Source organism: Callorhinchus milii, unplaced genomic scaffold (genome assembly GCF_018977255.1).
Source record: "Callorhinchus milii isolate IMCB2004 unplaced genomic scaffold, IMCB_Cmil_1.0 Scaffold2, whole genome shotgun sequence".
Lineage (NCBI taxonomy): Eukaryota > Metazoa > Chordata > Chondrichthyes > Chimaeriformes > Callorhinchidae > Callorhinchus > Callorhinchus milii.
The window spans coordinates 64,611,126-64,624,347 of NW_024704743.1; the positions used below are offsets into that span (position 1 = coordinate 64,611,126).

The 13,222-nt window shown below is 42.2% G+C and overlaps 1 protein-coding gene across 1 annotated transcript in view; it reads left to right on the top strand.

Annotated features, from left to right (window-relative positions):
• The first annotated feature begins 326 nt into the window (after positions 1-326).
• LOC103181188 (brorin) overlaps positions 327-13,222 on the top strand; it is a 57,109-nt gene continuing 44,213 nt past the window's right edge. The window contains exons 1-2 of the mRNA XM_007897466.2: positions 327-346; positions 1,916-2,378. Coding sequence (XP_007895657.1) covers positions 1,962-2,378 — 417 coding nt within the window. The 5' untranslated portion in view covers positions 327-346; positions 1,916-1,961. The remainder of the gene's footprint in view (positions 347-1,915; positions 2,379-13,222) is intronic.

The following is a 13,222-nucleotide window of genomic DNA, read 5'->3' on the forward strand; positions in this document are numbered from 1 at the left end:
TTCTGAATGAATTCGCCTGCAGTTTGGGTGAAGTCGGGGTGTTGACAGTGAGGGAACAGACTCAGAGCACACAGATGTCCCCCTGGACCGTCTCTTTCTGCATCAGCTGCTTGTTTGGGGTGGATGTAGATCAGGTCGGAGTTGCACGATTCCGGCTTCAGCGGCATTCTTCCTCCCTGTGAATGTGAAGCCACATCCGTCCAGATCTGGAGAGGAAAGCAGGAAAGCGAAGCAACGTCGCCAAGTTGCAGCGGCTCTCAACACAGCCGCCACTCTTCAAATGTCCGGCAGTGTCGGGTTTGCTGAGCTGCAGCCCTGGGACACAACCATGGGGGAGATCAGGCAGGTGAGAGCCTCTGGCTGACCTGGGTCCCCAGCACAGTGTCAGGCCATTCCCTGGCTGTCAACCTGCAGCTCCAGCGTCTGCATCCACACCTCCCGACTCCCCTTTATTTTGCTTTATTTAAACTTTTAGCTGCCGCTGGGGCTGTTATTGTGTGGGCTTCTGGAGCGAGTGGACAGTGATCCAGGGCACCAGCCAGTGCTGGTCAGTGCAGGCGGGGATCACACTACAGCGTTGCATAAAATATTGGAGCCTTTTTTTTAAAAAAATTTTTTTTGTGGAGATCGGCTGCAAGGGGGGAGAGGCTGAGTTACCATGATTTGTGAGGAGGGGGTCTGGGGTGGGGGTGCGGGGGGGGGGGGGGGGGGGTGGGGGTGATCCTTGCTCAGGTTGGATTAAACTTGCACTGGGAAGCGGTGTGAGGTGCTGGGCTCCAGCTCCAGGAGCTGTTGGGTGGCTGTCAGGGGTGTGTGTGTGTGTGTGTGTGGAGATGGATTTGCGAGCTGCAAAACGCCACGACCCACTGCGCTTTATGCCTGACATTAATTTCCCAGCATATGGAGCCCTTTTAATAAATCCCTCTATTAAATGTTATGGGTGTAGTAACAGCCTCGATAATAGCTGCGATGTATTTGGTATTATTGCACTCAGGTCTGCTTTTTTCTTTAAAAAAAATGTTATCAATGCTAAAATCGCCTGTTTGGGGTACAATATTGTCAGTAAAGACTGGAGAAAGGGACTGTGTCGTTAAAAACAGATGTGATGAACATGATCACTAAAGCATATGGGAAACGACCATTTCACATCTAACAAAAATGCCTTTATGTGGCAATTTTCAGTGACTCCACACTTCCTCGTCCTAAAGTTTAAGGCTTGGTGGTGTTGGCTTTAAGTTTAAGCGATTGCTGTGTGCAATAATCCATCTGTGTTTAATTTCGAAGCTTGTATTTTATTTTATTTTATTTTATTTTATTCCTCCTCCCCCCCCCTCCCCAGATCAGCTAAGGAACTTTCCCACCATGATCTACATTTGTTCAAAATTGTGCTTCAGAAATGTGTAGGGACATCCAATTTGGTAGATGTCACTATTTATTGTATTAAACAAGTAAGAGGTTAGTGATCAAGTGAAATGACTTGCCTGGGTTTTACAGGATCTAACCTGATTTAAAATCTCTCTTTACCCAGGCATTCCTTTTGAAACCATTTTTTAAAGCCTTCAAAACAAGAGTGTTGACACCTTTAAATGTTAAAGGAGCCTCGGCAGTGAACTGTATCAGAGAGTTTTCAAGGTTAGGCTGGGTTCTTGGAACCAGTCAAAAACTAACCCACTTCAACATTCAGCTGAAGCTCTGACATACATACATGTGGGCAGTTTCGGTTCAGATTGCAGCAGGCATGACTGCTGCAGTGCCAGTGCAGCACATGCAATGTGATTTTTGTTTTGTTTGTTATTTTAATATTACAGATGTGTTTTGGGCACACAGAGGTTGATTATGTCTCCATGTGTAGGGGGGCTGCATGGACATCTCAGCCTGGTTTGGGCTGACAGTGACTGTGCTGTTTTTGTCCTAGTTGGAGATGCTGTGGCTGTGAGGAATGATCTTATCCAGTCCCTGCCATGGCCCCTGGGATTGCCTGCTCATCTCTCTTTACCTGCTGCCTGCTCTTCACCCTCCTCTGCTCTCCCCTCGCTATGTCCCAGCCCCAGAAAGAAGCTGCCTTTGGGGCCGAGTCTCTGCCCACTGGCACTAGTGCTGCCTCAGTCTCGGAGTACACATACCCAGATTACCGGGGCAAGGGCTGTGTGGACGAGAATGGCTTTGTGTACGAAATTGGTGAGGAGTTCACTCCAGGTCCTGCTGCCTGTCCCTGTGTCTGTACTGAGGATGGGCCACTGTGTATCAAACCCGAGTGTCCCAGCCTACATCCCCGATGCATCCGCGTGGACACCAGACGCTGCTGCCCTGAGTGCAAAGAAATTAAAAACTACTGTGAATTCCGGGAAAAGAAATACAAACGGCTGGAGGAATTTGCAGTAAGAGAAAACAAAACTCTTGTTCACCTATTGCATGCTTTCCTCTTGTCTTTCCTCCTTTTTTTTCTTTAATCTACCCATTTCCTTTCTTCTCTCCCTTTAATATAATAAGAAGCTTTATCTATTCTCTTGCCAAAATGCCTCTCTTGCCTTTTTTCCCCCCTCCTTCCCTCACTTCCTCTTTTCTTTCCACAACAGTTACCCTGCCTTCCATCTTTTATTTATTTCTTGTCATTTTGTTTATTCCCTTAATGCTAATTTATTCTGAAGCAGTGCTGGACATGTGCTGCGAGCACCTATTAGAGATAGCCAAGTCAATTGCTTCACACCGACTCTGCAACAGGTCCTTGTGTAGTAAGAAGCATAAAAAGCATCTCAGAGAATTCAGTGTACTGGGCAGATAGATTGACTTTCTGAACTCGCCGCAGTAACAGGGATTAAATGAAATCTGTTTACTAATTACCAAGGTGCTTATTCAGACTTTGCTAATGGTTTGTCGCTGTATTTCGTAAGCGAAATGTATTGTTTTAATTATTATTTTAATATGCTCTTCAGTTAGTTTTCCTTATGTTTAAGTTGCTGTTATACGTGTTTTTTCATACTTTGTATTTGGATGAATGTAACTTTTTCAGATGTTATATTGTATTATGTTATTGAAAAGCACATACCACTTCCCAAGTCTCTAGCTGATGATACCAGCTCTAGTATAAAATAATGATAATCCTGATATTTAATAATGCGCTTTTCACATCAGGAGGATATCCCAAAGCACTTCACAGGATACTTCACATTTAACTTTGATGCTGTGATGGGAGTGATGATAGGTTGGGTGTTCTGGGAGGATGAGATCAGATGGGCCAAAGGCTGTTCAACAACAATTACTTGCATTGATATAACGCCCTTCAGAGTTTCTTCATCCATATCAATCTTGTAACCTCCACTAATGCCAGCACTGCTTTGGTCTGTCAGACTAGACTATGTGAGTTCACATTTCCAATGTTGTGCTTGAACCCACAACCTACTAACTCAGAGATGAAAATGCTTCCAACTCAGCAAGGCTGCTGTATGACTGCAAGTTGCAACAACAACAAAATTACATTTGTATAGCGCCTTTCACGTCAGGAAGATGTCCCAAGGCGCTGAACAACGTGCAAACTTGTTAGAATTTTGCTCCAGCTCAGGAGGAGAATTTTATGTTCCTCAAGCAAATCCTCAGAGATATTTTCCTTCTCTGGCCAAGGAAACAAACTGCTGTAAGATTGTTCCACAAAGATTTGACTTATTTTGTAGCATTGCCATCAGATGTGGAAAATTTCACTTAAATCTGCTTTAAGTTGCTTTAGAACTTTGCAATATTTTTAGTGTACTACTGTACTAAAAATCTGAGTTCAAATCAATTTGTTACAGTCCGGGTATTCAGAGCAAAATGAAATCACTTCAACTGCAAGAGAACTTAAACAGTTTAAATAAATTTTCACATCCTCTTTGAATCCAAAGTGACAGTGATGTGTCACATTGTCGCTGTCTAGTCTATGTGCTTATCCCTAGTCAGGAGTGACACCAACAGGAGCAACATTAAATCATTTTCATTTTATTCCTTTAATGTTCATAACATTTCACGAGAATTTTTATTTTAAAAGTGCTCTGTCTCCCAAGTGTGCACTGGATTCACCCACAGTCACAAGAATGCCTCCAATACTGTACTTTATGGTTATCCTTTTTACTTTCAGTTTGGCAGAGTGAATAAGTGAATTGTGTGGTGTGGTGGTAGCTTCTGCCAAATGTACCATTTTCTGTTGTGAAGATGAAGTTGTTAGTGAGGAATACTGAATGGCTTTGCTCACTATCAGAAAATATTGGACCTGAATTTAATGGGTTAAAGTTTGTGACATTTCATAGCACTTTCTTTAATTTAACACTGGCCAAACCAATGGGGGAGGAGTCCCCTTTTCAAAAAGAAATCCTACACTGGACCCTCCATATTCCAGCTGTCACCCCATCTCCAAGCTACTCTTCCACTACAAAATACTGGGAAGAGTTGTTGCCTTCCTGCTCTGTTCATTCCTGTCTCCTATTTTCCTGTATGAGTTCCTCTAACCTGCCTTCTGCCTCACCTACAGCACCAGACAGTAACAAAAACTGTTTGCAACCAGGGCACCTGTGGGTGCTTGTTCTCCTTGATCTCCTTGCTGCTTTTGACATTGCATTATTCTCTACCGTTTTCCTACCTGATTAATCTCTGAGGCTCTGCACTCTCCTGGATTTATTACTGCCTATTCCTAACCCTTCATTTTGTCTCATCCAGTAGCTTCTCCTCCTCCGCCTGCACAGTCACATACTTTCCTAGGGCTTTATCCTCCGTCCTCTCCTTTCACCTACATGCCCACTACCACTCCCCATTGACATCATTCACAGGTATAGAGTCATCTATACCCAAATCTACGTTCCTGACTCTACCCTTGACTTCTGGTGGATTGCTGTTCTGCTGGATTGCCTGCTAGATGTGTTGTGTGCTAGATGTGTTGTGACTTTCTCCAGCTCAATATTGCTCAAATTGAAGTTATTGTGCTTAGATCCTCACTTCAGGCGCTAAATGTATCAAGCTCCTCAGGTGCTCACTTCAACTCATGGGGCCTGTGCAGAACCTTCATGTTTTGGTGACCATCAACTCTCCTTCAACCTCTCACCAAGACTGACCATGTTCATGTTTTTCACCATGTTCCACAACATAACTCATTTCCACTACAACCTCACCTCTACTCAGCCGAAACCCTCATCCACGCCTTTGTCATGTCCAGGTTCAATTTTTCCAATGCCCTCCTCACTAATCTCCCCATTTCTACTTTCCACAAATCCAGACCATCCAGAAATCCACTGCCAGCCCATAGCCTCTCTTGCACTAGATTCCATAAATCCAGCACTTCTCACCTGGATCAATGTCAAAATCTCATCCTCACCTTCATATACCTTCACTGTTTTGCACCAGTGTATCTTTGGGATCTCCTGTGACCCTACTCTCATGGCCACTCCCTCTGTTTTGCCAACTCCAGTTTTCTTTGGCATTGTCTGCACTGCTCCATCAATGGCTAATGAGTTATTAACCTCTTTGTCCCATCCTCTACACCTCTCTGGGACTCTCCTGAAATCTCTCTGCCTTACCCCTTCCCTCTTTTGCTTCCAAATCCCACCTGAAGGAGTTTTGTTTTTTTCTCCATTTTTCTGGACAACATCCACTCAGACTCAATTAATTTGTCTGCCAAGAATCAGACACTCATCTGCCTCAGTCTACCTAATATCGGTTTAGAATCTGTCCCATCTGAACAGAACTCCCCATCAATGTAAATGGTGAACTTTGCCATACTGGGTGTCAGAATCCTCCATTGGGTTGGAAGTGGGCTGAGATGGTCAGAGTGAAGCTCCAAACAGGTGCCATTCTTTTTAATTGGCAGCTGCCATAAGGTGCTTTTCTCCTTGAGATTAATGAACAAACCATCCTTGGCGTTGTGACACATCTGACTTGGAACTTGGATACTGATTGTTGTCTTATTGTTAAACTATGTCTCCTATGAATATCTCCTCAGTTGCTGGCATGAAATAGGCAATTAAGTCTAAGTGATGTATTGTCACAACTGACAGATAGTGCTCTTATGTGAGTGTCTCCATTTTGGTTAATTGTCAATTAGTACCTTTTATAACAACTTGTTTTTTAACCTTTTGCTTGGTTACAATACATTACAATTTACATTTATGTAGAGAGGATGTGTCAAAGTGTTTGAGATTGCTCTCCAGGCATGGGAGCCAAACGGGATGGGGAGGGGAAAGATGACTGAAAGTGCAGTCAAAAAGCCGGATCATGAGCCAGACCTTGAACCAGAGGAGTGTGAAAGGAAATGAGGAAGTTGGATGGAGTTCCAGAGAGTGGAGCTGGGAAGTGAGTGACAATTTTATTTGGGGGGGTTTCTTGGACAGGACACTGGGAATTGAGCGGAGAGGGGGTGATTCCTTTTGATCAGCCGGGTGTCTGACACAAGGGGAAACCCATCACCATCTTAAGAATATCCAAACCAAGCTAAGAATTCCATGCATCCCACCTACACATGGAAATCCCAGAGGGAGATTGTTGGAATGGAATGCACACGCTCCCCCTGGAGGGACGCATTCTGCTTACTCAATTCTGGAAAGTATGAGGCACAGTTTAGCAAGAGTCAAGGTTGGGAAGTTGGGAGTAATATTTTGAAGATAGAATGACTGCAATCCCTACCCAGAATGTCTAGCAAATCACAAGCTCTGGTAGCTGATCACCCCCACCCTCACCCGACTCCACTGGCCCCCTCCATCTCCCAATGTCCTAACCTTTAAATCCCTCCCCCCCCCTCTATCATGCTCATGTCGCAGAATGAAACTGTTTTTTATATTAATCCAGCATCCTGATCTCTTCTTGGAAACCTGTTCCAGTTGTTAACCACCCATTGGTTAAAGATATACTTCCTGTTATCTGTCCTGAAATTGCCCTTTGTAACCCTAAACCTGTGTCCTCTTGTTCTGCTGCCTTGGTGCATTGAAAGTACTCGTATCGTTCTAGGCATACTTTCACAATCCCATTTAAAATTTTGTAAAGGTTGCTTCACGAATGTCTTGTTACAAGGCTAACCAAGCCCTTTCATGCCTAATTGTTACTCAAAGGATATGAATAACAGCTTATTCCTCAAGCACCAGTGATCAGTGATCCTCAAGCACTCATTGCTCTCCTTTGCACTAGGACCTGTGCAACTCTCTTATGTTGCAGCAACCAGTAACCTTGGTGTAGCCTGACCAAGACACTATTCCATTTTGAACTCAACTGATTTGACAATATAGCCCTTCATAGTTTGCCTTGTTTATTGCTGTGTCACACTGTTTTGACATAGTTGTGAAGTGGTAGTTTATGTACTTTTGCAAATTTGCAATTTATGTTCAGAGAAAGATTGTTATCAATAGAAGACTGTATTGGTACTATTTGTAATTCATCCAAGTCATTAATGAGTTCTCAAGGCTGAGAGTGGGGATAGACAGTTGGGGTAGACAGTCTGTCAATGTTAACTCCAGAGAAAGATTAAGCAAGGAAAGATCAGCTGAGCTGCACCTCACTGTAGTACACACAACTAACTTTTACTAAGACACAGATATTTATGGCTCAAGGCTGCATTAAGTGAAACAGTTTCATTAAATGAACATTTACCTCATCCTACCTGCTGTCTAATCTGCCATGTTGGTCCTTTCTATGGTACAATGTAGCATACTCCAACATGTATGGGCTGTAAATGAGCACTGTTCTTAAAGAAGGCTGAAATGATGAAAATTATAAACCAAATTAATGGTGGTTTCAACCTCATGCATTAATGAGGCCAATTAATCGTTCAACGCCGATAACATTGATTTCTTTACATCTCCCCAAAATGCTGCCACAATTTGGCAAAGAATTTAAGACTGTTTGCTTTACTTTACTTCCAAAATATGTCATTAACCCATTAACTTTTACGATGGAACTTCGGGCCCTCTATTAAATAGTAGAAGATAACACTACATGACAAAATCTTGCAGCACTAAAATCTTATAGCATATTGCAGGGAGGTGACAATGACACAGACGCAGAGTAAATAGATGAATCAGCACATTTACCAACCAGTAACTTTCAAACAGTGCAAAAATTTGTGTGCAGCAGAATACAGCTGTGCATGGAAAGTATTGTAATTCTGAAAGTATTCCCAAGTGGATACAGCTAAGTACATAATAACTATGAGGAATACATTAAACATGAAATTTAAAGAGATCCACTGCATTCAGATGATTTTTTGTTTTGTCTTTAAATCTTGTGTTCTTGGAATGTCTTAAGATGAAATTTAAGGAAAAAGGGATTTCTGTTTGCTGTGTGCTAGCCCTTCAAGAATTGAAATAGCATTTCTGTATCACATCCAAAATGAGAAACGGAAAAATAGATTAATGTGTTCCATGTTCTCAGATGTAAGCAGTGCTCTGTGGCCTAATCTCATTAAGCTCCTTCCAGAGTATGTTAATGGGAGCTGTAACATTCAGAGTATAACTTCAAAAAAAGAATGTGGAGTGAAACTAAAGACAAATGTGATTTCCACCAACATAAAGCTAATTAATACTTCAGAACCGTAAATATGTAATACATTCAGTATCATCTTATTATGGGTCTTTAGATGCCTTGGCTCCTCCAGGGATGGCATTGTTCTTTTATGTTAACAAAAAATTGATTCCTAAAAATATTTGTTAGTAACAGTTTCTAGTGTAGTACGTTAGAAAGGTCCAAATGATAATCAAAACAAATGATAAATAGTATGTGCTGGACAGCAGTGTTGGTAAGGTGTGGGGAAAGTGTGCTTGCTTGTGACAGTCTAAAGCCTGTATGTACTGTTGTAACCTCTTCCCAACATCACGTAGCTTCAGTAACGACTTGAATTAATTTTAGGTAATCTCTGAACACCCGAGGTCCAAATTGCAGGGACTATATTCTGGTGGCAGGGATTTGTTCTTTCATTCTGATAAGCTTTTATATTTTCTTTAAAGATGTCAAAGCGAGTGCTTGCGAATTTTGCCTATGTTTTTTGAAATGTCAGTGTAGCACGACTGTATTGGTAACTAATGGTGACAGGGGTAGGCATTCTCTATGACCTCAGAAAATAGTAGAATAGCTCAAATTGCTTGGTGTAAGAATGCATTAGACTTACAGTTTCCTTGTGTACAACTGATTATGTAAAAGCAAAAAGATGAAAAGCTCTTCAAGTTCCCTGAGTTGCTTTTTATCTCACAGCAGCAGACGCTGAACCTTAAAGTTTTCTTTACAATTCAGAAATGCGCTGAAACCAAAGGTCTGATTTAAAACATAATGAAGACCTCAGAACTTCCAGATTTATACTATCAGTAGAGTTCAATAGAATTTTTTTTAAAAAATTGGTGTGTGATTTGTGCTATTTATTTGTCCCAATTATTTTTTCGATGCATTATAGAAGATGTATTTTTGCAATCTTACTCTGCATTATGACATGTTAAATGCATTATTTCTGTTAAATGCATTACATCTTGTAATGCAAGTAACATTGTAATCAATACATCTCGTAATCAATAACCAGTCAAATCTTTGTGAACCTCTGGTATTAGCTAGAAACATGTGTAATAGGATAAACATTATTCACTTGTTTACTTTGTTACCTCTGGTATGATACAGAACATGATTACCATGCAGGAGATGTATAATAACGTTTGGTTTTATTTTGAGTTCTTATGGAAATTAGGAGTTAATAGAGCAAATATGCAATCACCAGAAACAAAGTGAGATATTGCTAAAAGCTGAATGGAATGTTTGTTTATACAAACATTTTGTTACAAGCTGTGAACATGTTTCTAACAATATGATTGTTATCATTGGGTTTCTAATTGGTGATATCCACAAAACAGATTTGTTGTGCTAAATGTATCTTCCAGTTTGCAACTTTAATAATCCTTGCATTTGGTATAGCACCTTATCATGGAGTTGAGGTGTCTTAAATTGCTTCACAGGATTTTACTATCTTACTATTGTTTCTGCCACAAAATATAGTCACTCCACTTTACAGTATATTCTGTGAAGCGCTTTTAGACGTCTCGAAGACGTGATAAGGCGCTGTATCAAATGGAAGGATTATTATTATTATCTACTCTGGTGACTGTTGTGTATTTGTAAGCCAATGCCGCAGCCAATTACTACACAATAATGTCCCACAAATAGCCAGGAAGTGAAGGACCAATTTTATCTGGGGGATTGTTGGTCAGAACACTGGGAGAAACTTCCTCTTCTTTCAAATAATGTCATGGGATCTCTAACGTTTACCTGAATAAGCAAATAGGACTTTGGTTTAATGTCTCATCCAAAAATCAGAAACTCCAACAGTGTAGAAGCCCCCCCTCCCCACACTTTTTGAGGGTGTCAGCAAATCTCCTTTACTGCATTGGTGTGTCAACCAAGAACTGTGAGTTCAAATTCCCCAGCGTGGACAACAACCCATAACATTCTGATTCAGAAAAAGAGTTTACCTACAAGAGTGAAACCGTCTGACACCATTTTACTGAAAATCTCGCAAATCAGAAATTATAATGAATGTAACAAATTTTATTTGTGAATATTGCAAATTAGACAGTTATCAATTCTCAATTACAGGATCTAACAAGATTTCATTAGGAAAGAGTGGGCTGGAACAGATGTTTCTGTGCATGTTGTGTAGATTAAGGACTTAATCGAAATGTCAACCGACCCCCATATAAAACACAACATTTACTTCATGGCTCTTTGTGGAACAACCACAACAACAATAACAAGATTTCATTTATAGAGCACCTTTCACGTCGGGAGGACGTTCCAAGATGCCGGACAGTTGGGTTGGGACCCGAGCAGGGGGGAAATGGTCAGGGTGAGGGGAGGGAAGCGAGGGAGCGAGGAGGGGGTAGAGAGTCGAGAGGGGAGCTGAAGGCACGGTTGAAGAGAAAGGTCTTGAGACCGGCCTTGAAGGAGGAAAGGGAGGAGGCGGCGAAGGCACTGGGGGATAGAGTTCCAGAACCTCGGGACTGAGAGGCTGAAGGCCCGGCCACCGATGGTAGGGCGGTTGGGACGGGGGATGTGGAGCAGACCGGAGCCAGAGGAACGGAGGGTACGGGCAGGTAGGTAGGGGGATAGCAGGTCGGAGAGGTAGGAGGGAGCGAGGCCGTGAATGGCCTTGTAGGTGAGGATGAGGATCTTGAATTCGATCCTCTGGGGGTTTGAATCCAGTGGAGGCGAGCGAGGGTGGGAGTGATGTGTTCCCGAAGCCTGGTGCGGGACAGTACACGAGCTGCAGAGCTCTGAATGACCTGCAGCTTGTGAAGGGAGGTGCCGGGAAGGCCGGCGAGGAGAGAGTTCCCATAGTCCAGCCTTGAGGTGATAAAGGCGTGGACCAGAGTTTCAGCAGCGTGAGGGTTGAGGTAGTGCCGTAGTCTGGCGATGTTTCGGATGTTTCGCTTCGCAAGTGAGAGAGCTGGGTTCTATTCCTGGTAGGAAGAAATGTTGGGCAAGTTTCCTAACTCCACATGCCTCTGTTTATCTCACAGTGAGTAGGAACTCGGTTGTTGGTCGATTGGCGGATCGCTTTTCTGGGGATAATAATCCTGGACCAGTGTTTCAGCAGCATGAGGGGTGAGGTAGTACCGTAGTCTGGCGATGTTTCGGAGGTGATGGAAGGCGGTGCCAGTTGTGGCGCGGATATGAGGAAGAAAGGACAGCTCAGGGTCGAACAGAACGCCGAGGTTCCTTATTGGTTTTGAGAGGTGGAGAGTGCAGCCTTGGATGCTGATGGTGTCGGCGCCTGAGGTGCGGAGGCGCTGACGTGAGCCAATCAGGAGGGCCTCAGTTTTGTGCACGTTAAGCTGAAGAAAGTTGTCTCTCGTCCAGGACTCGATGTCGGACAGGCAGCTGTCAGGACATCGGTGGTCGTGGAGTTGAGGGTAGAGGAGGAAAGGTAGAACATTACTGTTTCCAAATTGGCTGCTATGTTCACGTACAAATACACAATTAATTACTTTACAGTGTATCCTTTGAAGCAGTTGATGTCCACCCTATATGAAAGACACTAGATTAAATGTAAGAATTATTACATAATAAATTCATAGGCACATGCAGAGTCTTGGACCACTGCATTGTAAACAGGTAAAATATTCCGAAACTGTTTAATTTCTTATGTATTATTGTGCATTCATATTTACAACAAATATTACTAAGGATAAAAATGGTATTGTTTGCTGTGTTACTCGTTTTCTGGGTAAAATTGGGTAACTTCAGAATATGGCACGATAGGGCACAGTCAGTATCATCACATATTGCTAAGTATACAAACTGTGCAATTGGCTTCTCTACTAAGTACATGTCAGATGTAAAGCAGAGAGTGAGGTGTTCATAGCATCAATGGCACAGTCTCCCTGGTGACATGGCAAAGTGACATAATAAAGCTGCAGAGTGACTATCATATTTATTATTAGTCCCACCATTGTCCAGAATGAAAGGTGTCTTCTCGAGCTTATCGCAAGGCAACACAGGGGATTTGAAGAGTTTCAAGATGTTTTCTTATGTGAAGAGCTCTGTATAAATGCAAGTTGTTGTTGTTTTATTGCTGTGGTACTGAATCTCCACAAGTTGCAAAGTCAAAATGTTCCCAAACATGACACGATTGAAAAGCACAAAAGACCTCAAAACCAGGCTGCGCCCCCACAAGACTGATAACTGCAGAATTGTCATTATGCACTTCCCCAGTATTTAAATAGACCTTACATATCTCTAGAGACGCTTTGGTTAAACATTAGCATTTTGTCATACTGTAGAAGAAATCAAAATTGGTATGAGTGTCTTTAACTTATCTTGCTTGGGACGTCCTCTCGATGTGAAAGGTGCAATACAAATGTAATTTTGTATTGTATTGCTTTCCTGGCAAGTATGTCTCCACACGTATCCTCAAATGTCATGGAATCATCTATATCTGTTGCTAAAGCTGGCTTGGAGATCCACTGCAGGAATGCATTTGTTGAAAGGACTTTTAGGGAAGAAGATTTCATAAGTTAGATCTAACACTGATAAATGATCCAACAAATGTTTCCACAGATTTCGGTGGAAACATGAATTCCGATCTGCTGCCTGTTGAGGTTTTTCCAATTACCTAGAATCTCTTGGAAATTTGTGGATAATTATTTAGTCTATCCAGGACCAAATGGAATACACTGAAGGGTCCCAAGATAAATGCGAGAGGAAATTACTGAAGCCCTAGAGATCATATTTCATAGGTAAA